Genomic DNA, 26,913 nt, shown 5'->3' with positions numbered 1-26,913 from the left:
CAACAATAAAGGGGCCAACTGCTCGACAAATCTTTTGTAATATTCCATTGGGAACCTGTCCGGCCATGGTGCCTTCCCCAACTATCAATTTCAGCACCTGCTTGATCTCTTCCAACTCCAACGGAGCCTCTAATTATTTCCGTAACTCCTCCCCTACCATGGGAAATTCCCCAGGAACTCCACCACATCCCTTGCATCCAGCGGTGGTTCAGACCTATATAATGTTTCGTAGAAGACTTTAAATTCTTCTGCTGCTGAGCTGAGACCAGCCCCCCATCCTGTTCTCTAATCTGGACAATCTTTCCCTTTGTCTCCCGTTTCCTCAGTTGATATGTCAGGAGCAGACTTGCCTTCTCCCCAGATTCGTAGATTATCTCTTGCTCGCCTCAACGGAACAAAAACCGCCCCATCCGTAGAGATCAAATTGAACTGCATTTGCAGTTGTTTTCTCTCCACTAATAGCTCTGGGGATGAACTGTTCACATAGCTACGATCAACCTCTATAATATCGTCTATCAGCTTTTCCCGCACTCTTCCTGCCTCTGCATCTACATGTGCCTTGAAGGATATAATTTCTTCCCTAATTACTACCTTCAGCACCTCCAATAGTATCGATGATGAGACCTCCCCATTGTCATTGACCGAAATGTAATCCTGGATAGCCCATGAGATCCTTGCAGAGATCCCCAGATCCATCAACAGATCTACACCTAACCGCCACTCCTTGCAAAGCCCCCGGCCTACCTCCAACTCCACGTCCCCCCCAATGTGGAGCATAGTCAGAAATGACCACAGCCGATTCTCGGACTTCTTCACCGCTGCCAACAGCGCCCAGCTGATGACAAAGTAATCAAACATGGAAAACACATGATGTACTGAGGAAAAGAACGAAAACTCTTTCTCCCCTGGGTACCAAAACTGCCAAGGGTCTGCACCCCCCGCCCCCCGTTTCCTTCATAGAGGCAATTAACGCCTCTGCCATTCCCCCCGAGACTAGTGATCTTGGCCTAGAGCGATCCATCCTTGGGTCTAGCACAGTTTATGTCTCCCCTCATAATGAGTTGATGGGTATCTTGATTTGGTATCGCTGCCAGCAATTGTTTCATGAATACTGCATTTTTCCAATTCGGGGTGTATACATTCACCAACACACCTGTTTCTCTTCTAATACCCCCATCACTATAACATACCGCCCACACGCGTCTGCTATTACCTTCTCCAAACTAAACTGGACCCTTTTATTAATGAGAATTGCCACCCCTCAGATCCTGCTGTCAAACCCTGAATGGAAAACTTGGCTCACCCAAGCCTTCCGAAGCCGTGCCTGATTAACAGACACTTTTTAACAGGCACTTTTTAACATTAATTAATTAAATTGTAGTTTGTTGTTATGCACTTTAAGCTGTTGACATAATATGCCTTTTAAGGGATACCATCACTTAAGGCATATTAAAACATGGCCACCCAATGAAAATCTTAATGCACTGAACAAATAAATCCTTTTGGGCAAGCACGTTTGTATCTCAGCAGGGAAGTTTGTATAATTTACTGCGTAGTTTGAATACTGCCCAGCCGCACACATGCAAAGTTTCTTTAATTTACCTGGATATTGCATGGTTAAGGTCGACTGAAAGCTATACCTCAAAAAGATATGTAGGATTTGACACTGGAGTGGTTAAATACTGATACTTGAAAAGGGCTTGATTCTGAAGTCAGTTGATTGGTTTGATGAAAGACTGCATTTCACCCTCATGTTACAATATGCTGCTACAGTTTTGCAAGAAGATGGCCAATTGAAGTCATTGTTCAGAAACAGAATGTTATTTCACATTCATGGGAATTTTTTATATTCTTTTGGAAGACTTCCTCAGGAAGATTGTTTAACACTTGACAGACTTCGCTGGATGTATAAACGCAAGCCTTAATTTTGACCGTTGTTCTTGCAGAGGGATCACACCCATACTGTTAAAGTACGCTGGAGAATGTTTTAAGTTCTTCCTGCTGTTGGGTTAATGCACATTTCTGCGGGCACAAATTTAGAAAATCAAGGACGCAATCTAACCAAAGAAAGCAGAGTCCATTCTGGGCAGGAATTGAGTGGTTGGTTTTGGTGCTGCCCCACCAAGGCCGCACTCAGCCGCTTTTCCTGCACTGGGGAACTCCGACGAGCAGAGCCCCTCAGTGCAGGAAGAAATATGGTGCTCCGATCTCTCGACATCCCCAGAAGTGACCCCGGACCCTCCTCCGCCCCCCCCCCCCATGCCCCAACTTACCTGATATGGGCCCGTGAGCCCCCCCGCCTCATATGGGAAGGACACCCCTGGGCCTGATCCCCAGTGTGGGCAAACTACCACCTGTGCACCTTGGCACTGACAGTCTGGTAACCTTGCAGTAACACTGCCAGCCTGGCAGTGTCACTTGAACACCCTGGCATTGCCAAGGTGATACCTGGTAGGGTGCCCAGGTGATACTGCTGGGTTGCCTAGCTGGCAATGCCAAGCTGCCTGGGTGGAATCAGCAGTGCCAGGGTGCCACTCTTCCCAGGTACCAGCCACCCGGGCGTCGGCAGAGTTAAGTGAGCTTGTAAATTCTGCGAGTCTGTGGGCGGGATCCAGATCACGACGTCTTGCGAGATCTCGTTAGATCTCGGGAAGCTAATGACTGTCGGGATCCCGAGAGAGGACTCTTGCGGGATCTACCAGCCGAGTCCCATCCCGTCCTGATTCCGGCGGGACGCAGAGGGTAAATCACACCCCTAGCCTCTAGGGCACTTAAAGATAGGCCATTTAAGGAGGGAAACAGGAGGTATTTCTTTTCAGCAGTGAAATTTGGAAATATCTCCCTCAAAATAGTGTGGGTCAGTTGAAATTTCCAAGAATGAGGTCAATCGACTACTTTCAAAGGGTATCAAGGAACATGAAACAAAGACTAGGTAGTAGAGTTGACGTATAGGACAGCCACGATTTTATTGAATGACGATAGGCTCAAGGCCTAGCCCTGTTTCACTTGAAGTATTAGTCAAAGACTTTTGATTTATATGACTATTGTATTGTGAAGAGAGAATTGTTATCATCTGTCACTCACCTGTCGGCACGGTTAGCCAATTCAAAATGAGTTTGCTACCAAACCATAGCATTGCATTAATACCTGTAAACTGATTAGTTTACAAATGAAGCCATTGATAATCTCCCAGATATGTATATCCGTGAAAAGAGATCGGAATGGATAGGCCTGCTTTAGGTGATTTGTGTCAATCATTAAGAGAGGAGATGATTAACAAATATCCCAAATCATGTTCATTAATTTAAACAGACATTTCAGTAAAATACAGTGGGCTTGATTCTCGGATTCTGTGGCTCTGTCTGGAGCATGCGTCTGGTTTTACGACCAAAAAGTCGGCGGCGCCAGCGCACCAAAGCTCCGTCCGGTGGGGGACTAGCAGCCGTGCCATGCAAAGCCCCCGGCTTTACCTGCCGATACGGATGCAGAATTGTTGGATCTGCGGCGGCCATGCCGTGCAACATGGCGCCGGCCGCGCGCTGACTCGGCCTGCCAAAATGTACCCCCTGTAACCCCGTTCGCCACCTCCGAACCACCCCCCGCCAGTTCCCCAAGCCCCGCCGAAACGCCCCCTGCCAGTGGAACGGCTCCCCCCCACCGACTGTGGCGGCACTGGACACAATCCGCAGCCGCCACGCTAGGTTTACAAAAATTGAGAGGACACGCGACCAACGTCGCCGGGAAATCGGCCCATCGGGATGGAGCATCGGGGGAGGGCACGCAGGATACTCCTCGAGTAGGCAGTTTTTGAGGGGGCGGAGCAATGGAAAAACAGCACCACCCCCGATTTCGGAGTAAAAATGGTTTCTCCTCCGATCTTGGCGTCAGCAATCGTATAATCCCGCCCAGCAAATATCCAACCTTACTATACAACACAGCATATTAGTACTTTAAGTAATAGTATTTGGAATCCAATCAATGGAATCATTTTCACTTCCTTCTTTTTTAGAGGTAGCTTTTATTTCCTCTTTTTATTATTAAAGTGTTTCCAATTCTCATCTGCACAATGTTCCACATTGGCAATTGCCTGGATATTATGTGGAGTTTTGACAGGAAACTGTCGGCATTCACCATCATTAAAGCTCTGAAACTGGCTGTAACTTCAGTATTTAGCGCAGAGGCTGATTAACACAACAATCCTAAAGTTGTCCTCCATTGCTCACTGATCTGCCACCAGTTGCGCTGTGGACCCCCTCAGCCCAAGAGTCAGCAGTCAGTGAAACCAGTTGGCGTGGTGAGAACTTCCCTTTGCTGCTTTGTTTAGTCAGGTGTAACTGGGTTTTTAATGGAAAATCAGAATAATAACTATTACTGCACAAAATATCTGACTCAGAAAAAATAATTTATGTTTGTGGAGTGTTGTGTCAACACTAAGATTAATTATTATTATTCAATTTTTATATTTTTATTGTTTAGATTTTCATAAAATATTGTTTGAAATAATATTTTTGAATGTTTTTCATGATATTTTAACTTCTATCTTCACCCCATGCTTACATCCAATGTTTATTTTCCCTTTGTAAAATAATAGATAAGTTATGTAATTTTAATTTTTAATTTCTTGGTGAATTGTCTGTGTGAATTCTTTAATGATTGAGACACAGAATAGAGAAAATGCTGGGAAATCTCAGCAGGTCTGGCAGCATCTGTAGGGAGAGAAAAAAGTTAATGTTTCGAGTCCAGATGACCCTTTTTCAAAGCTAAAAGACAGAGAAAGTGGGAAATATTTATACTGTGGGGTGAGGGAATGAAAGATGAATCATATCCACAGAAACCATGCTGTGACTCAACAGTCAGGGGGGAGCCGTGCAGCTGGCCGGGGGTGCTTCGGGAAGGGTTGGGAGTACTGGTGGGGGGTGGCCCAGGGGTGGTGAGGGGTGTCCAGGGGGCCACAATCTGGCAGGTCGTGTCCGTGCTCAGCTGGTGCCCTGTTGTACGGCGCGACCACTGCAGGTCATCACGTGCGCATGCGCGGCCACAGACCCGACAATTCTCCGGCAGTTTAATTTGTGACGGCCATGGGCTGGATTCTCCGCAACCCTGCACCGAAATCGCGGCTGGCGCGGGAGCAGAGAATGCACTTTCATGCTATAATCGGGCCCCAAAATCAGCGTGACCGCAGAGTACACCGCACGGCCAGAGGACCAATGCCAGAGGCCCACCCAGCAATTCTCCGCTCCCTACCGGCCGAGTTCTCGACAGCGTGGAACTAACCACCTATTGCTGATCGGGTGCTGGTGGACTCAGTCCACAGCCGCCCTGGTCAGGGACGGGGGTATCGGAGGCCGGGGAGGGGGGCCTTATAGGAGGCTGGGGATTAGATCTGCAGGGCTAGATGCATGGGCGTGTGGCCAATCGGAAGGGGTCTAATTTCTCAGTGTGACTCCGGGGTCTGAGTTCGCCATGGAGCTCGGCGTGGCCGCTGGAGGCCACCGCTGTGTGCATGCGCGGACTCAGAATCGGAAATGCGGAGGCTTGTATCCGCATTTACTCTGGGTCCCTGCTAGTCCCCCTGCAGGGCATTGAATTAGTCCAACTTTTTAATAGGAATTTCGGAAGTAAATCTCCACTGTTTTTATGCCGGCGTGGGGACATAGTCTCATTTTGGGAGAATCCAGGCCCATGTGTTTTACGTGGCGTGGCTGCTAGCCCCTCACCGGTTGGAGGATCGGTCCTGGGGCCTCACCGATTTTTTTTTCCTTGTAGAACTAGACACTTCCTCTGGACATAGTGTCAAAATCGTAGAATCCAGCCCTAAGTGTTGACGCCAGGGCAGGATTCGTGGACTTCCATGACAGCAAAACTGGCGCCTCACCTGGACCAATTCAGCGTCTGTGGAGGGGCTAGCACTGGCACCACGTGGAACACAATTGATTCCAATGAAAGATGGTGTCGGATTCGCCGGGTCCGTGATTGACACTTGGGAGGCTGACATGCTGCAACTGCATGTTGTGCTGCAAGCACAAGTGATCCTCGCCCCAGTTGAGGTGGAGAATCACGGAGGCTCTGCAGAATACCGGGTCAGGCCCCTAATGATATGCCAATGGCGTTTACTCTATGTGAGTTCTGGAACGCATTGACGGTGCTGTCAAGGTACTGAGAAATGCGATTTGGCGTGAAACTGGCACCCGCCACGATTCTGGCGTCAAAACTGATTCGCCGCCCAGTCGCATTTCTCGATTCCGGCATCAGCCGACGGAGAATCCTGCTCAATGTCTCCTGACATCCAAAGTGAAAAATTAATTATCAGTCAATTAAATATGTCAATTTTATTCCTAAATGAAATTGAACATTTGGATTAACTGATAAATCCATGAATCACTACTAACCTGCAGAATTTCAATCTGCCCAGTGTACGGTTTGTACCTTGAATGTCACTCCCAATCGATGCAAGGTCAGCTTTAATATTTATGTTGCAATATTAATACACTCAGCCTAAAAGCAAAATGTGGAGTAGAAACTCTTTAGGATCAATGCACTGCTTTGCACCAATTCCTGAGATGCTTATTCCTTAAAATGGAAGTGTTGAGCTGGAATGGTACCAACATAAAGATGATGCCTTGATTATGTTTCCTTTCTGATGCAGCACTGGCACCCGTGGAACACAAAAAGAGAAGCATTCATAAGTGTTGTCTTCTGACGCCTCCTCCACCCCCGATGTTTCCTCCACCCATCTTCAGGGAAAGTTTTGTGAGTACCGCCATGTTCCTTGGTGTCACATGCACTCTGCTATCAGTGCCATTAACTGCACGATCGATGACAGTGAGGTTCTCTTTGCTGTTTCTTTAAGCTTTGAAATGCCCTTTGACAATTTTCATCAGTTACACGTGGTCCATCGAATGACAGCTGTAAAAATTACCTGCGACAAATTTCAATGATGTGTATTAAAAATGAACTTGCTCTGTTGGAACAGGATTAGTGCAATTGATTGGGCACCTTCTTTTTTGAACTGAACATCCAGTTCAAACTCCAATGTGCCTTTTTCTTCTTGCAGCTTTTCAACCGATTTAAATTGTTTTGTGTCTTGCAAATATATAAATACGTATCTACTTTTAGAAATATAAAATTATGAACATAATCCTCTCGTGACATGAATGGGCTGAGCTGATGTATATCCTGTTGTGTAAGTGAGTGATGCAGGCTGTAAACGTGTCAACTTTACTCTGTGGTTTGAGCTGAAGTGTTCCGGGGGGTGGAAACACAATTCAGCTGCGATGCCCCTGTGGTCAAACAGCTCCCCAAAAGCTATGTTTTACATTTCAACATAAAAGCCTCATGAGTAAATGACAAAAGTTTACCGGTGCCTATCAGAAGTAACATCCAGCATGTGTTCATGAAGGTTTTCACCTTTGTCAGCAATTGTTTCAGCGCCTCACGCCAAGAAAAATCCTTAACCAATAAAATCTCATTCATGGTTCTCTTTGTTGTTTGTTGCTGACAAAGGAAATATGTAGAATCACGGACATTCTCGTATTATATTAGCAAATTACATTATAAGTGCTCTGACTGACTGGCTGGCTGTAAGAGAGTAATCCCCACTATCATATTCTAACAACAATGGGTGGGATGCTCTGTCGTGGAACGCCTGGAATGCATCCCCTGATGGGACGGAGAATCAGGCATCGGAGGAAAATCGGAATCAGCGTCAAACGCGATGATCTCCACCGCTTGGTGGAGTGAACGAGGTCTACAATGCGTGCTGTTGAGGTGGGGGGGGGGGGGGGGAGTGGGGGGGGGGGGGCAGATAAATGCAAATGGATCATAGTGACCCATTTGCATGTATTTAGCAGGCCTAGCCTTGTACTCCGGCCTCCCATGATTCTCCAGTCCCCGCATTGGCCTGCCCATGCCTTCTGTAGCACAACCCCCCCCCCCCCCCCCCACAGCATCTCCCATAGGGACCCCTGTAATTGTGGGTTACCCCCCTCCCTAGGGCCCCCTGTATTAGGAGGACTCTCCCCCCCCCACCCCCACAGGAAACTCTGTAATCGAGGGTACGGGGGTCACTACGTGCATTCCAATCACTCAAGCGTGTGATTTCATTGCACTTACCTTTCTTTGAAGCGGTCAATGTTTACAAACATTGGGGATTCACCACTTAGGCCACTGAAGCTGTCAATCATAGACCGCTACTGGAAAGCTATGAATGGCCTGCAGATAATGGATCTGTTGGAACCAGATGGAGGCACAGCTGTTCTCCTTCTAGGAATAGACACGTGGAGCTGCAAGATAATTATCACAACTATAATGCTTCCAACTCCCCTCTAGCTTCCATTCAGAGGCCCCTTTTCTTGGGAGGGGAGAGGGTGATCTGTGAACGGAGCTCCTTTTGGCAAAGGGTAACCCTATTACTAGGGGGTTCCCTATTTCAGGTCCCAGCAGGGGGGGTTGGGTCACCCCCGTACTTGGTGGTAGGGGGGCACCCAGGCAATCCGGGGCGGGGGGGGGGGGGGTTCAGTGGCAGGGGATGGCTGGTCACAGGACCTCGCAATGGCGCTGCCCGCTCTAGATGGCAGCCCGATAGCGGGATTCCCAGGAATCCCTCGTATTCCATGGCATGCGAATAATTGTGCACCACTCTACAACCGCAAGAAGATCGTAAAACTGGTGCAATTCAGCAAGAACATCGTGGGGGATTCTCCTTTTGCCGACGCCAAAATCGTGAAATGCGATTGGCCGCAGAATAGCTTCCGACGGCAAAATCGTGGTAGGCACCGGTTTGATGCCAATTCGGGATGTTCCGGCACCCTGAAAATGGCATAAATGCGTACAGTAGGTTGATCATTAGCGGGCCTGACATTCTATTGCCTGGGGCCTCCGAGTTGCCAATGGCGAGGTTCACTTGTGGTCTCAAAAGTCATGAACCTGGCGCTGTGGCTGCTGAGTGAGAGAGAGGAGGTAGGAAATGGCATGGAATTACTGGGGGCTGCCAGCCCAGACACCGGCCATGCTGGCTGTGGGGGGGGGGGGGGGGGGGGGGGGGGGGAAAGCAGCCTTCCTGTTGCGCACGCACTGACCACCCACCCCGGCCCCTGGGTCTACACACTGACACCAGTCATATGGACGCGCCCACCCCGCACCCTGCCACAGCACGCCCCATCCCGCTCCCGAACACCCCACCCAACAGGCCACCACCCACCGGTGGACCACCCAGGGCAACACCCACGACAGCCCCAAGTGAGGGCAGTGCCAGCGAACAGTACTTCTGGCAGCAGAGATGGGCACTAGTACCAGTAGCCCCCATGGTGCCGGACACCGATGGGGCAGGGTGCGGGGGTGGGGGAGGGACATGCGTGGGCGGGGCCCGCAATGCCAACCGGGTCACCATGTTGCCCCTGGAACCGGGCTGGGCCCGGGAGTATGCGCCATGCTAACATGTTGACCTTCCACCCCCTGCAGACATGGCGTTTAGCATTCAACCTGTAATGTTGGCCGCAGCGGCGATCGTCGCAGCCCTGCGAGATGTCCTGCGGCCACTCGGAGAGGAGGGGGAAGCTGCAGCAGTGGAGCGGGCAGCAGCAGAGCAGGCAGAGTTGAAACGGCCAGCAGAGGACCGGGCTGCAGAGGGGTACGTGGCGGCCGCACAGGCTGGACCGGCGGCCGCCCAACAGGCCGAGGAGGAGGAGGTGCCAAGGCAACGCCCCATGAGGCCTCATGTGTACCGGCATCGCCTGCCATCCAAACCCAGATGCTCACAGCGGGTGCCCTGTACAAAAACCTAATCCATAAAATGAAATTAGGTCCGAAGCCAAATTGCCCCCAATTACTCATAAATTACTACACTACACCCGGTCGAACGCTGTTTCCGCATCCATGAAGATGATTACCTCTGGATCAGCCCACAACGAGGGTGACAGCCCCACATTCAGCAGTCTCCTAATGTTGGCTATCAACCCTGAGCAAAACCTGTCTGATCCTCAGAACTTTCCCCGGAGGCATCTCTCCAAACAGGTTAAAAGCACCTTAGCCAGCAACTTTGCATCTGCATTCGACAGAGAGATGGGCCTATATGATCCACACACCTGGGAGCTTTATCCATTTTCAAGTTCAGGGAGATCAATGCCTGAGCCAGAGTGGCTGGTAACATCGGGACAGAGAATCCTTAAATATGTACAACAGGTGTGGTCCCAACACAGTCGCAAACCGTTTATAAAATTCCACAGGGAATCCGTCTGAGCCCGGTGCCTTCCCCGTTTGCATTGAACAAATACATTTCATAATTTCCTCCAACCCCAGAGGTGCCTCCAGCTCCTGCCCTCTTTCCCTTTGTACCCCCGGGAAAACCAACCTATCCAGAAACTGTACCATAGTCTAGTCTTCTGCCGGAGGCTCAGACTTGTATAGCCCCCAATAAAAGGTTTCAAACAACCCTTGACCTTTGTCAGCACAGAAACTAACCCCTCCCCCAGTCCTTAACTTGGATTATGTCCCACAAGACCACCTGTCTCCTCAATTGGTGAGCCAATAAATGGCTAGTCTTCTCCCCATGCTCATACAATATCCCTCTTGAACGACAAAGTTGGCTCACCGCCTTCCCTGTTGACACCAACTCAAACACCATTCGTAGTTTCTTCGTCTCCGCTCCCAGCTCCACCCTTGGGGCAGCAGAGTATTGGCAATCCACCTAGAGGTTGGAATCCACCAACATCTGCCTCTCCACCATCCCAGACTTATCTCTATCGGCCTTAAATTAAATGATCTCCTCCCTGACAGCCGCCTTCAATACTTCCCAAAATGTGAAAGGTGAAACCTCCTCATTCTTATTAAAATCCACATAATTTCCAATTGCAGAAACTATCCTCTCACAAAACCCCTCGACCGCAGGCAGCCCCGTGTCCAACCTCCACCAGGTCTCTAAGAGCGGCCTGTCTCCAATCGCATATCCACATAGTGTGGGGCGTGATCTGACATTACAATCGTCGAGTACCCCACCCCTACAATCCTGAGGAGTCACAATTACCCCATTTCAAAGAAATCAATACTGGACTAGACCCCATGCACTTGCGAAAAACGCCTTCTCCCTCAGATATCTAAATCTCCACAGGTCCACCACCTCCACCTGTTCCATGAACACTCGCAACTTCTTAGCCACCCCAGATGTTGTAAAGGATTTGGGGCTCGACCTATCTAGCCTGGAACCTCACATACAATGAAAGTCACCTCCCATGATTAACTGATGCATGTCAATCTCGGGGCTGACCGCCAGCACCCTTTTGATGAAGTTTGTGTCGTCCCAATTCAGGGCATATATGTTCACCAAGACCACCAGGGCGCCTGCCAACCCCCCAGTCACTATCACAGACCCCCCCCCCCACCCCTCCCTGAATCCACCGAAAAGGTCACCCTCCTATTGATCAGCACCGTGGTCTCCCTTGTTCTCGCATCATATAATAATATAATAATAATAATCTTTATTCTTGTCACAAGTAGGCTTACATTGTGGACAGCACAATGGCTTCACAGCTCCAGGGTCCCAGGTTCGATTCCGGCTTGGGTCACTGTCTGTGCGGAGTCTGCACATCTTCCCCGTGTGTGCGTGGGTTTCCTCCGGGTGCTCCGGTTTTCTCCCACAGTCCAAAGATGTGCAGGTTAGGTGGATTGGCCATGATAAATTGCCCTTAGTGTCCAAAATTGCCCTTAGTGTTGGGTGGGGTTACTGGGTTATGGGGATAGGGTGGAGGTGTTGACCTTGGGTAGGGTGCTCTTTCCAAGAGCTGGTGCAGACTCGATGGGCCGAATGGCCTCCTTCTGCACTGTCAATTCTAATTCTATAATTAACACTGCAATGAAGTTACTGTAAAGAGCCCCTAGTCGCCACACTCCGGTGCATGTTCGGGCTCACTGAAGGTGAATTCAGAATGTCCAATTCGCCTAACAGCACATCTTTCGGGACTTGTGGGATGAAACTGGAGTACCCGGAGAATCCCACGCAGACACGGGGAGAATGTGCAGACTCCACACAGACAGTGACCCAAGCAGGAATCAAACCTGGGTCTCTGACTCTGTGAAGCAACAGTGCTAACCACTGTGCTAGTGTGCCACCCAAAGCTTGAGTGGAACACCTACCTCACCCACCCTTTCTGCAGTCTCGTCTGATCTCAAACTTTCAGATGTGTTTGCTGCAAGGAAACATTGTCCGCCTTCAAACTCTGTAGATGGGCAAACACCCAGGGCATTTTATTTGGCCCCTTTATACCCCTCATGTTCCATGTAACCAGCCTCTACCATGATCAGCCATATCCCACCCACAAGGAAGTCATACAGGCCCACCTCACATCGGCTCCAGGCCCACCCAAGATGGATGCCACCACTCCCTCAAACGAGGACATCAACAAAGAAACTCTCATCGTCAACAATCTACCCCTCCCCCTCTTGACTCCCCCCCCCCCATCTCAGAGCCATCTCAAAGCACCTCCCATCCAAAACAAAGAAAACCCAACCACGTGGGCTTGTTACCTGAATGAGCAAAAAAAAAACCACCCCTCGCCCAGATAACCAACTGCAGCTCTCTCCCCCACTTCGCTCCCCTTAACTTGCATAACTGTTACAGGGTGACCCCACCTGGGGAAGAATCTAAATTTTACACCCAATCAACCAGCAAATAGCCCCCCCCTACCCAAACCCAACTTTAATATCAAACAATCTAGGAAGGGTAAACCCATTCCCTCACTAAAACCCTCTTCCCTCAATGTTTGACCATAAATTTCCAACAATACAATAATAAACATAAGCTATAATTCAGAAAAAAGACAGAGATATAACAAAAACATATAAAAACATTTTTAAAAGCCAACACTCAGATGTAGCCAACAACTTCATTCAATCACTCCATCTTCTCTTACCCTTTCCTAACACCAGCTGCCTCAGACAGAAGTGTTAAACACAGCAACACAGTCACAACTGTCAGAGGCTTGCTGCTGTGAAAAACAGGAAATCAAAGCACTTTGCTGCCTTTGATGTCATGAGGGCCTGCCAATCAATGCAAGGGTGTTTATAAACATTGTGGATAGCACCAAAGCAGGATAATGGAGATACATTCAAGCGTGAAGGGAAAGATCAATGAACAATCCACCAAGCAGCTGTCTCTGGAATAATAAAACTGTCAATCTTTGGCTAATGCAATGTATTGATGTGTGAAATTGAAATTGAAGATCTGCATTTGGAAGGCTGCCAAAGGATTTAAAATCCTTTGAGGTGTACTGGGCTTTCCAAGAAGCCTCTGACACTTGTAACAGCTGCTGCTTTAAACAATTCTGTCAGAGGCAGCAGATGTAGGGAAGGGTAAGTGAAAATGCCTGTGATTTTTCAAACTACTGCCTGGACTGCTCCAGCTTTCCGGCAGAAGTCTTTGATGGGGGTCTCTGAGCATGTGGATCTGATGGGGCTGTGTGCATTGGGGGTTGAATGGGGGGATCTGATGAGGCTTCGGTTGGGGAGTTATGGGGGATCCGTGTCACCCTCATGCGTGCGCGCAAGTGCATTGAATGCTTGATAAGAAACACTTCGGAATCTTTTATACAAGATAAATTTAGCCCAGTTAGAAATGAAGCAAATGTTGCAGAGGCTGAAAATGTAAGAGTTTCGACTTTTAAGGTGTAAAACCCTTCTAATTACAATTTCTAGGCTTCGAATTCTTAAATTAAAAAAAAAAATTATATTAAAAATACATTTTTTTTAAAATAGGAATTTGTTTTTCAAAAATCAAAACATCTCTTCTCCTGGGACCGGACTTCAAACATCCCAAACTCTAATTTTCAGCGGGGTGCCATCCAGTGTGTGCCGCTCCCCCTCTACATCTGTGCTGGATTCAGGCCCCGCCTCAGGCCATGCTCCCCCCCCCCCCCCCCCCCCCCCCCCCCGCCGATTGCTTCGGGCTCGATGTCCCTGCTCCTCCGGTCAAGCGGGTCCCCACCGGCTCCACACCGGCCCGACCCGGCTCCCGTCCCTCAGGCCCCAACGGCCGAAGAAATCGCGACCGGCAAAACCACGGGGAAACCCCTGGAAAACACCGAAGTGCCGCCGACCAGCGGGAGCCTCTCTCCTGGCTTCAAATTCTTAATTTCTTACATGAGGGTCCTCACGTACAGAGTCGTGAACACAGTCCAGTGCATCACACAAAATCGCCTCCCGTCCATTGACTCATTCTACAGCTCCCGCTGCCTTAGGAAAGCGGGCGGTGTAATCAAAGACCCCTCCCACCTCGGTTATTCTCTCTTTCCAACTCTTCCAACGGGCAGGAGATACAAAAGTCTGAGAACACTCACTAACAGATTCAAAACAGCTTCTTCCCCATTGTTACCAGACACCTGAATGACCCTTTATGGACTGAACTGATCTCTCTACGCATGTTCTGTACCGAGTAATACTACACTCCGTATGCTCACCCATTGCCTGTACCTATGTATTTACATTGTGTATTTATGTATGTCCTCAAGCTAACAAGGTGCAAATAACTAGTATTAATGAATCAAGTACAATTTATTAAGCTAGATTTTAAATATACTTTTTAAAAAATAAATTTAGAGTACCATATTTTTTATCCAATCAAGGGGCAATTTACGTGGCCAGTTCACCTACCCTGCATATCTTTTTGGGTTGTGGGGATGAGATCCATGCAGACATGGGGAGAATGTGCAAAATCCACACGGACAGTGACCCAGAGCCGTGATCAAACCGGGTCCTCAATGCTGTGAGGCAGCGGTGCTAACCACTGCGCCATCATGCTGCCTGCTTTTAAATAGCAGCGAACACAATATCGAAGTTTCTTATCCCACAAGTTCCATTGAATCATAGAATCCCTACAGTGCAGAAGAAGGCCATTCGGCCCAGAGCACTCTGGCCATGTCCACCCAGCCCTATCCCCATAACCCCATAACCAAACTTGCACATCCCTGGACACTAAGGGGCAATTTGCCATGGCCAATCCACCTAATCTACACATCTTTTGGCTGGGGGAGGAAACCGGAACACCCGGAGGAAACCCACGCAGACACGGGGAGGATGTGCAAACTCCACACAGACAGTGACCAAGGCCTGAATTGCATCCGGGTTCCCGATGCTGTGAGGCAGAAGTGCTAATCACTGTGCCACTTTACCGCTCAAGTTTCTAGGACTCCTTGAGTGTTGCCAGCAGAGGAGACATCTTTCTCTTCTCTTGTCTTTGAAGTGATGTTGAACTGTATCTAGAAGAGTCATACTCCAGAAGCCATGGTAATAATGTGCTGACAAATATTACCACTTCCCAACTTTTATTCCCATTTCTCATTATTCCTTCTCCCTTAATTGGAAATAGTCCTAATTTGCCTCTTCCACCATTGGTTGAGGCTGTGAATCATCGCCTGTCACCCTATCTTTGTAACCAGAGCCAAATAGGCGAAAGACAATTATTCTTTGCTTGTTTCCTTGGGGCCCGCAAAAAATTATACATTTTTTGGTAAAATGGGAGAACTTGGTACAGTTGGATAGGAGAGAACTCCTCAGGCAGGCACCTTAATCCAGGATATGGTGGATTTGAGGCAGTAACTGCCATCACACCTAAATCCTCACCTTGATGGAGCTACTGGGTTACATAGGACTTAGGAGGAGGCTACTGAGCCCTAAGAGCCTTCATCGATCTGCTTGTGGTCTCAACTCCATTTTCATATCTGCCCCCAATTACCCTTGACCTCCTTGTCTATCAAAAATCTGTCTGTCTCGAATAAATCTAATGGCCCGCCTTCACTGCTTTCTGGGGTGGAGGATACCATGTACCAATGATACTCAGGAAAAAAAAATCTAATTACCTTCTTAAAGTGGAGATCTCTTATTCTTAAACTGTCTTGCCTAATTCTATTCTGCCTCACACGTGGAAACATCCTTCCAGTATCTACCCTTTCAAGTGCCCTCAGGATCTTATATGTTTCAATACGATAATCTCTCAATTCCAATGGGTATAGGCCCAACCTATTCAAACTTTCTTCAGGCCTTTATCCCAGGAATGTGTCAGGGTGAATCTTTTCTGCTCTGCTTCTAATTCATCATTAACGTTTATCAAATAAGGAGACCAAAAACTGATTGTAAATGTGATCTGACCAATGCCCTGTACAGCCACAGTAAAACATTGCTCCTATTATATTGCATTTCTCTTGAACAAAACACCAACATTTAATTTGCCTTCCTAAACACTTGCTGTGCCTTTGTTTATTCATTCATAGGAAGTGACCATTGCTGGCTGGACAAGCATTTATTGCCTCTCCCTAATTGCCCTTGAGAAGTTAGTGAGCCACCTTCTTGAACCGCTGCAGTCCTTGTAGGAACACCCACATGCTGATAGGAAAGGAGTTCCAGGATGTTGACCCAGTGACAGTAAAGGAACAGGGATATAGTTCCAGGTCAGGATGGTGTGTAGCTTCGAGCAGAACTTGAAGATGGTGGTGTTACCATGCAACTGCTGCTCTTGTCTTTCTAGGTGGTTGAGGTCATAGACTTAGAAGATGTTGCTCAAAGATACTTGGTGAGTTCCTGCAGTGCATCTTGTAGTGGGTAGACACTGCTGCCGCTGTGTGGCGATGATGAAGGGAGTTGGTTTTTAGGTTGATGGATGGGGTGCCAATCAAGCAGGCTGCTTTGTCCTGGATGATGTCGAGCTTCAAGTGTTGTTGGATCTCTACTCATCATGCAAGGGGAGAGTATTCCATCACACTCTGACTTGTGCCTTGTAGATTGTTGAGAGGCTTTGTGGAGTCAGGAGATGAGTTACTCACCACAGAATTCCCAGCCTCTGACCTGCAATAGAACCATAGAATTCCTACAGTACAGAAGGATGCCATCTTGGCCATCAAGTCTGTATCAACCCTCTGGAAAAGCACCCTACCTAAACCCACTCCCTCACCCTATCCTCGTAACCCCATAATCTAACCTACACATAGGAGGCTGGTTTCGCACAGTGGGCTAAACAGCTGGCTTGTAATGCAGAACAATGCCAGCAGCACAGGTTCAATTCCTGTAACGACCTCCCCGAATAGGCGCTGGAATGTGGCGACTAGGGGCTTTTCACAGTAACTTCATTGAAGCCTAATTGTGACAAGCGATTGTTATTATTACACATTCCTAGACACTAAGGGGCAATTTAGAATGACCAATCCACCTAACCTACACTTCTTTGGACTGTAGGAGGAAACTTGAGCAGCCAGAGGAAACCCACGTAGACATTGGGAGAAAGTACCATTTGTTATGGGCCAGGGTTTAGAGAATCCCAAAGTGTATCATGGAGTTCACCTGACCCACAACTTTTAATAGATTGTGGTATGGGGAGCACACGGCTCACTCTACAGGTGTGGTACAGCAGAAAATGGACCAGTGGTTTTTAAAACAAAACAGTGTTTGTTCTATGAACTCGAGTTAACCTTTTTAAAACAAACAGTGAATATCTTAGCAACCAGTAAATCAAATACACCCACCAAAGAATACAACACTAAGTAACCTATATGCTGTCCTTTTACACCCAAAAGACTTAAGCAACCTTCAAACAGGAGCATATTAGATTTACATTCAACATTGAGACCTTTTTACAATTCTGAGTTCGCCAAATGATCCATAGATAGTCTTTGGATGGCATAGATCAACAGCAGTGCAGCTCACTGAAAAAAACACAGACACACCCAAGCTTTTCCCAAACTGAAACTAAAAGGCAGAAGTAGAGCTCAGCTCCATCCACACCCTGACATCACTCCAGTAACATGAGCAGCTTCATTTCTCAAAGGTACATTTCTTAAACACCCATTTCTTAAAGGGTACTCTCACATGACACATTTCACACAATCACCCAATGCTGGAATTGAACCTGGGTCCCTGGTGCTGTGAGGCAGCAGTGCTAACCACTGCCACCGTGCTGCCCCAGATTTGAGGCTGCTCCAGTTCAGTTTCTGACCAGTGGTAACTTCACAGCATGTTGATAGTGAGGGAATTAGCAATGTTATTGCCTTTGAATGTCATGAGCATTCTCCTCTAGGTGCCGCTGTCTGCTTGGCTCTACATCCTCTTCTCACACCATCCTCTCGGTGTCGCTGACTGTCTGGCTCTATGTCCTCCTCTCACACCATCCTCTAGGTGCCGCTGTCTGCCTGACTCCATGTCTTCCTCTCACACCATCCTCTAGGTGCCGCTGACTGCCTGACTCCACGTCGTCCTCTCACACCATCCTCTCGGTGTCGCTGACTGTCTGGCTCTACGTCCTCCTCTCAGACCATCCTCTAGGTGCCGCTGACTGCCTGACTCCACGTCGTCCTCTCAGACCATCCTCTAGGTGTCGCTGACTGCCTGGCTCCACGTCGTCCTCTCACACCATCCTCTAGGTGTCGCTGACTGCCTGGCTCCACGTCGTCCTCTCACACCATCCTCTAGGTGTCGCTGACTGCCTGGCTCCACATCCTGATGAGTTTATCCAGCATTTCCTGTTTTTATTAGGCTTCTATTAAACTTGTTGCTTTGTAACAATCTGTACACTCTGACATATGGCCTAGTTGGTACTGCATGCTGGACCAAGTTTACCGTAACTATTCAAATTTTGTGACAGTAGCTGTTGACTTAGGTTTTTTGTTTCCGGTAGAGGCTTTAGTCATGCCCCATGGAGCAGTGCAGCCACAAATCATTGACTGCCAACCTAACCACTTGCTCTTTAATTTATCTTGACTGCTCTCCTACCTTTTTCAAATTTGGTAGTTTCCAGTGCCACAGACTTTAACCCTTCACATTCACACTTGTCACTCAATTTCGTTAGCAATGGGTCAAGTTTTCTTATAATTCTACTTGGCTGACACATGGGAAGAATCGGATGTCAATGGAGATTATTCAAGTTTCTGTTCATTATTTAAAATAGTTGGAATGTAGGGTGAGCTCTGCCCTTGAATTTTGCCCTCTTCACTTAATTCTACTTTGTACAAGCCGTCAATATTCAGAAACAGTTGCAATGTTTGGCCATAGACTGGTTGCAAATGAGAAAGGCAAGTCCTTTAAATAACACATTCACCTTTTGAATGAGTTCATTTAGACATGACCTTTTTCTGGTGTTTTTGTCCCTTAGCAAGAAGAATTAAATTTGAAGAATTTACCACTGGAAATAAAGACAACTGAATCTTCATGTAAAGTAGAAGGTACAATTGGTCCTCCTGGGCCTTCAGGACCCCAGGTAAGATTAGTAAACATTTTGGGATGAACAGGATGACCTGAATCTTCATTCTCCTTTAATGTAGAATTTTCTCTGTTTAGGAATAATGCAATTTGCAGGTACTTGCGTTCAGTTCCTCTCAGCACTCTTCTTTCACCCAGTCCTAGCCACTGTACTATTAAAGGAATGAAAACGATAATCTTTTTATTTGTCTTGAATTAATCCTATTGAGTAAATTATCCATTGTCAGGAAAACTACAATAGGCGCTTTTGTTCCATATAAGGCATGAAGGATTAGTTATATTTGGGACTGTTGCTGTAAAAAGAGGAAGACACAGCCCACATTTTTGATACAGCATTGAAGTGACCTGTTAAAAAAAAAGGTTGGGTGCCTAGATTTAAAATATATTATTTGTGGAAGGGAAGTTTGAGTATTTGAGAAACTGACTGGATATTGGTGCGTGAATTTCACTGCACTACCTCTACACCGTAGGTAAAGGGCGCAATCAATGGCCGTGCTGCACCCGAAAAGCAGCTCGCCAAGGTGCAGCATGGTCGATAGAAGCCGGGAGATGCCGCTCCCGGGATCTACCGGCTCGCAATGCCACGCAAAATCTAACGCGATCTCACGAGGCGTTGCATTGTAAATTCCACCAATTGTGGGTGGGATCACTTTTTTGGCAAATCTGCATATTAAAGCGAGACAGCCAGTCTCACTTTAATGTACAGATTCCCCAGGTACCGGAGGAGTTGGGATCTAACCCCTTTGTCTCAGAGACCTTGGGTAAGTGCTGTTCAGTACTGGCCTCCACAAACGGGGACCACACGGAACGGCACTCATGGGGGTCTCCCAGGGGATTGGACAGCCCCCCCCCCCCCAGGGACCCTCCCATAGTGCGTTAGGGTTTGGTGGAGGAGTCTGGGGTTGCTTCGGGTGCTCTAAAGATCGGCACACTATTTAAAAATGGCATCCCGATTTCTCGCTTCACTGAGGAGTTCCAGCGAGAGGAGCTCCTCAGTGCACTAAACGGGGCTATGTGCGGCTTTGGCCGTGCATTTCCCACTGATACCCCCATCTCACGTGGGTGCCATTTTATAGTATTGTGTTTCTCGGCGCTGCGAGTGCCGGGAAACACGCGGCTATATATTAATAATTTAGATTAGGGAACAAAATGCCATACCTCCAAATTTACAGATGACACTAAGTTGGGTGGGAGGGTGAGCTGTGAGAAGGATGCAGAGATACTTCAGTGCGATTTGGACAAGTTGAGTGAGTGGGCAAATAAATGGTAGATGCAGTATAATTTGGATAAATGCGACGTTATCCACTTTAGTCACAAAAACAAGAAAGCAGAATATTATCTCAATGGCCATAAATTAGGAGAGGGGAACGTGCAACGAGATCTGGGTGACCTCGTACACCAGCCACTGAATGTAAGCTTGCAGGTACAGCACGCGGTAAAGAAGACAAATTGTATGTTGGCCTTCTTTGCAGAGGATTCGAGCACTGGAGCAGGGATATCTTGCTGCAATTATACAGGGCCTTGGTGAGGCCACACCTGGAATATTGTGTGCAGTTTTGGTCTCTTTATCTGAGGAATGATGTTATAGCTATAGCGAAAGTGCAGCGATTCCTGGGATGGCAGTATTGACATACGAGGAGAGATTGAATCAGTTAGGATTGTATTTGCTGGAGTTCAGAAGTATGAGGGGGGTTCTCATAGAAACCTGGAAAATTCTAAAAGGACTGGACAGGGTTGATGCAGGAAAAATGTTCCCGATGGTGGATGTGTCCAGAACCAGGGTCACAATCTGAGGATATGGGGTAGACCATTTAGGAGGAGAAATTTCTTCACCCAGAGAGTGGTCAGCCTGTGGAATTCATTACCACAGGAAGTAGTTGAGTCCAAAACATTATATGTTTTCAAGAAGCAGTGAGATATAACACATGGCGAACGGGGATCAAAGGATATGGGGGAAAGCGGGATTAGGCGATTGAGTAGGTGATCAGCCATAAATCAGTGATGATTGGCAGAGTGGGCTTGAAGGGCCGAATGACCTCCTCCTGCTCCTGTTTTTTCTATGTTTCTTTTTAAAAATAAATTTAGAGTACCCAATCCATTTTTTCCAATTAAGGGGCAATTTAGCGTGGCCAATCCACCTACCCTGCATATCTTTTGGGTTGTGGGGGCGAAACCCACGCAAACACGGGGAGAATGTGCAAACTTCACACGGACAGTGACCCAGAGCCGGGATCGAGCTCTGAGGCAGCCATGAAGCAGCAATGCTAACCACTGTGCCACCGTGCTGCCTTTTGTCTATGTTTCTAAACACGCTCGCGATGGGACTTTGTTCCCATTTAGTTAAATCCCGCCTTACAATCTGGTATCTCTTTGACTTGCACACCTGGATTTAAAAAATGAAAATGGAGTTACCCAAAGGCACCAAAACTAGTTTAACATGATTTTTGATTGCCAGTAAATGGACTTTATGCCAGCATTATATAATTCTCCTTAAGGAAACACTGAAGATGAACAATAATGCTATGACTCAAAATTTTGTCACTTTTTGCAGAATTTGCAATTATTATTTGCAGAAGACTTTGTCCTATGTGAACATTTGCATCAGTTTAGTAGTACCATTAAAATAAAAATGATGTATACAGGAGCCCTCTGGAAATCTGCACATGAACAAGCACTAAAAGTGAACAGAGGCTTTATGATATACAGCCATATAAAGAGGATCCAGAGGAAAGACTTAGGACCTGAGAGAATAAAAGAGCAGGATTATCAATAATATCTCTGCAGTGAATGAGGTCATATGCAAGAATTGCTTGAAATATTTCCCATTGTAAAGTTTCCAATTCGGATATTCTCCTAATGCTGTAGCTACATTAACAAGGTGAATTTATTTCTCATATTGCTGATTCATTTGTGTAAATGAGTTTTGAGCCTCTGTCTGGAGAACCAAGCCCATAGGGGAAATGCGTTGTGTGTCGATATGTGCTCGGTATGTGGTTTAGTTTGTGTTGAGCTCAATGGGTGAGAGGCTCATTTAGTAATCATGGGTTAATGAACATTATTTTTCCACCAATTTTTTAAAAATCTATCATTGTGGCGTTAACGTATGGAGTGCAATGTGAATTTGTAATATGTTAAAAATATTTGTGCACACTCCTTGTACTTTTATTCTCTGTGCCCATATCTCTAAGTGTGTTGCATTGTTGGTGCTGGAGCAGCTTGAGTACATATCTCCAGGCTCTTCAGTCTTAATTGATGAGAAGCTTCTTTGTACCACATACTTCTGTTTCACTGCTTCCCAAATTACTGTAGATTTTACTATTTAATTAGACTTAAATAAAATCAAACAATCTCATTTATATTAAAATCGTGGAGTGGCCCACAACATTCCATTTCCAATTGATACCTGTGCCAGGCATTCTTTATGGAGAAGATCATTATGAACGTGCCCACATGAATGTACAGTATCAGTTCCAACTGCAGGTAGTGCTGCAATAGACCATTGTGGTGATAACATGCCACATGAGCTGGTGTTGCAACCTGGTAGTTGGGCGACTTCATGCAGATTCACATCCTGCCCTCCACGTGGCTTCTTTCAAATATTTGGGTGATTTTTAATTCAGCCCACAAGGTGGAAATGGGGTGTAATTGAGCTAAAATTGCTGTGTAATGCCTACCAGCCTGTTGCAGCTCTGTCACCATGTGCACTGGGCCTTTCCATTGAGTGACGCAGGAGCCCAGCTAAATCAAATGGGAACCTACACTACTGTATGTAAACTGTATATGACATAATTTTGAGGGATAACCAGGCATATAATTCCCCACAAGTACCGGGTAATGAAGAGTAGGAGATTCCAAAAACATATGGGACCAATTATTTTTATGAGGTGAGGAGGGGCAAGAATAAAGTCTGGCCTGGTGATGTTGAGCTGTATTAGGAAACCCACAATGGTGTGCAGTTTGCCAGCAGCACGTAATGAGATCTTACCCTCGAAATAGTCCAGGCTTCTTGCCAGCAGGATTAGGCAGCCGGCTCATATTGCTGGCCAACTGCCCAAGGGTGATAATCCGACCTATTGTTTCAAAGTGAAATATTAGGGTCACGACATTAAATGTGATGAAAGGGAAAGATACAGAGAGAAAAAGCCATTAAAAAGATGATTGAAACTCTGGGATCTTACTGTGGATAATAGTGAAATATTGTTCATTAATATTGGGTGAATGAGGAACGAGCGAACAGTGATCTGAGTGGAAGGAACAATAGAGAGGGGAAGAATGTTCAGCAACTGAAGGCTTTTTGACCATGAGATCCTTCATAATGTGTGGTGATTTGAGATGCAGGCTAAAACATTTTCTATCCAATTAAGGTTAATTTAGCGTGGCCAATCCACCTACCCTGCATATCTTTGGGTTGTGGGGGTGAGACCCACGCAGACATGGGGAAGAATGTGCAAACTCCACACGGACAGTGATTAGGGCGAGGATCGAACCTGGGATATCAGCGCCGTGAGGCAGCAGTGCTAACCATTGCACCACTGTACTGCCCAGCGAGATGCAGGCTAAAACATAGTACGCGATTCAACTAAATGGGAACAAAGTCCCATAGCGAGCGCGTTTAGCCGCGTGTTTCCCGGCGCTTACAGTGCCAAGAAACAAGTGGCTCTGAAACGCCACTCGCATTAAATACAAAGAACAAAGAACATTACGTGGATGTGGAAATGCCGGCATTCACCTGAGGAAGGAGCAGTGCTCCGAAAGCTAGTGTTTGAAACAAACCTGTTGGACTTTAACCTGGTGTTGTAAGACTTCTTACAAAGACATTACAGTATAGGAACAGGCCCTTCGGCCCACCAAGCCTGCGCCGATCCAGACTCTTTATTTAGACCTACTACTACTAATAATAATCTTTATTAGTGTCACAAGGAGGCTTACATTAACACTGCAATGAAGTTACTGTGAAAATCCCCAAGTCACCTGTTCGGGTACACTGAGGGAGAATTCAGAATGTCCAATTTACCTAACAAACACGTCATTGGGACTTGTGGGAGGAACCCGGAGCACCCGGAGGAAACCCACTCAGACCCGGGGATACCATGCAGACACCGCACAAACAGTGACCCAAACCAGGAATCGAACCCGGGTCCCTGGCGATGTGAAGCAACAGTGTTGACCACTGTGCTACTGTGCTGCCCAAATGATCTGAATCCCTCCATTCACCGCCCATTCATGTTTCTATCAAGATACATCTTAAACATTGCTATCGTGCCTGCCTCCACCACCTCCACTGGCAAAGCTTTCCAGGCACCCACCACCGTGAAAACTTTTCCCCGCACATCTCCCCTAAACTTTCCCCTTCTCACCTTGAGCATGTGGCCCCTTGTAATTGAGTTTCCACCCTGGGAAAAGCGTCTGACTATTCACCCTGTCTATGCCTCTTGTAATTTTGTGGACCTCAATCAGGTTGCCCCTCATCCACCGTCTTTCCAACAAAAACAATCCGAGTTTATTCAACCTCTCCTCATCGTAAACATTCTCCACAGCAGGCAACATCCTGGTAAACGTTCTTTGCACTCTCTCCAAAGCATCCACGTCCTTCTGGCAGCACGGCGACCAGAACAGCATGCAATATTCAAAATGTGGCCTAACTAAGGTTTTATACAATTGTAACATGAACTGCCAACTCTTGTACTCAATGCCCCGGCCGATGAAGGCAAGCATACCATATGCCTTCTTGACCACCTTATCCACCTGCATTGTCACTTTCTTGGAACTATGAACATGAACGTCCCAGATCCCTGTATGTTGATGTTCCTAAAGGCTCTGCTATTTATTGTATAATTCACACCTGAATTTGATTCTCCAAAATGCGTCATCTCGTATTTGTCGGAATTGAACTCCATCTGCCATTTCTCTGCCCAGCTCTCCAGTATATCTATGTTCTGCTGTATTCTCTGACAGTCCACTTCATTGTCATAGAATTTACAGTGCAGAAGGAGGCCATTCGGCCCATCGAGTCTGCACCGGCTCTTGGAAAGAGCACCCTACCCAAGGTCAACACCTCCACCCTATCCCCATAACCCAGTAACCCCACCCAACACTAAGGGCAATTTTGGACACTAAGGGCAATTTATCATGGCCAATTCACCTAACCTGCACATCTTTGGACTGTGGGAGGAAACCAGAGCACGTGGAGGAAACCCACGCACACACGGGGAGGATGTGCAGACTCCGCACAGACAGTGACCCAAGCCGGAATCGAACCTGGGACCCTGGAGCTGTGAAGCAATTGTGCTATCCACAATGCTACCGTGCTGCCGATTATCTGCAACGCAACCTATCTTAGTGTCATCTGCAAACTTGATAATCAGATCATCTACATTTTCCTCCAGATCATTAATTTATATCACAAACAGCAGTACTCCCAGCACTGATTCCCGTGTAACACCACTAGTTACAGATTTCCATTCTGAAAAACTCCCTTCCACTGTTAATCTCTGTCTCCTATTGCCAAGCCAGTTCTTTGTCCATCTAGCCAGCACACCCCGAATCCCATGCAACTTTACCTTTTGTACCAGTCTGCCATGAGGGACCTTGTCAAACGCCTTACTAAAGTCCATGTAGACGACATCCACAGAGTTTCCCACATCAATTAATTTTGTCACCTCCTCAAAACACTCTATCAAGTTGATTAGACATGACTTTCCCCACACAAAAGCATGTTGCCTATCACTAACAAGTCCATTTGCTTCCAAATATGAATAAATCCTGTCCCTCAGTATCTTCTCTTACATCTTCCCCACCATTGTCATCAGGCTCACTGGTGTATAATTACCTTCCCTTCTTAATCAAAGGGACAACATTGTCTATTCTCCAGTCCTCTGGAACCTCTCCTGTGGTCAAAATGATGCAAAGATATCTGTTAAGGCTCCAGTTATTTCCTCTCTTGCCTATCACAGTAACTTGGGATTTATCTCATCCAGCACATGGGATCTGTCAACCTTAATGCATTTTAAGATATCCAACACTTCCTCTTTCATTATTCTGACATGTCCTGGAGTATTCACACACTCATCCCTAACCTTAACATCCGACATGTCCCTTTCCTTGGTGAATACCAATGCAAAGTACTCATGAAGGATTTCACCCACTTCCTCTGACTCCTCGCATAACTTCCCTCCTTTGTCCTTGAGTAGACATACTCTTTCCCAAGCTACCGTCTTGTTCCTTATATATGTATAAAAGGCCTTGCGATTTTCCTTGACCGTGCTTGCCAGTGACATTTTGTGGCCTCTTTTAGCTTTCCTAATTCCCCGTTTGAGTTTGTTCCTACTTTCCCTCTATTCTTCAAAAGCGTTGTCTGTTTTAGTTGCCAAGACCTACGTATGCTTCCATTTTCTTTTTGACTAGTCTCACAATTTTCCCTGTCATCCATGGTTCCCTAATCCTGCCATTTGAGTCCTTCATTTTTGCAGGAACATGCCTATCTGGCACTCTAAACAATTGGTTTTAAAAGACTCCCACATATCAAATGTGGATTTACCCTAAAATAGATGCTCCCAATCCACATTCTCCAGCTCTTGCCGAATTCTGTTGTAGTTTGCTTTCCCAAGTTTAGCACCCTCACTCGAAGACCACTCTTGTCCTTATTCATAAGTATTCGAAAACATAGGGCGAGATTCTCCGGACTCA

The 26,913-nt window shown here is 46.9% G+C and overlaps 1 protein-coding gene across 5 annotated transcripts in view; it reads left to right on the top strand.

Moving 5' to 3' along the window:
- Window positions 1-26,913, top strand: part of colq (collagen-like tail subunit (single strand of homotrimer) of asymmetric acetylcholinesterase) — a 174,752-nt gene that overhangs the window by 41,194 nt on the left and 106,645 nt on the right. For all 5 annotated transcript variants that reach the window (XM_038797297.1, XM_038797298.1, XM_038797296.1 and 2 more), the window contains 2 exons: window positions 6,647-6,750; window positions 19,121-19,225. In XM_038797297.1, coding sequence (XP_038653225.1) covers window positions 6,647-6,750; window positions 19,121-19,225 — 209 coding nt within the window. The remainder of the gene's footprint in view (window positions 1-6,646; window positions 6,751-19,120; window positions 19,226-26,913) is intronic.

This window comes from Scyliorhinus canicula, chromosome 5, assembly GCF_902713615.1.
Source record: "Scyliorhinus canicula chromosome 5, sScyCan1.1, whole genome shotgun sequence".
NCBI classification, from domain to species: Eukaryota; Metazoa; Chordata; class Chondrichthyes; order Carcharhiniformes; family Scyliorhinidae; genus Scyliorhinus; species Scyliorhinus canicula.
The sequence above is the reverse complement of the archived record's forward strand: the minus strand, read 5'-3'. Positions and strand labels throughout refer to the sequence as shown.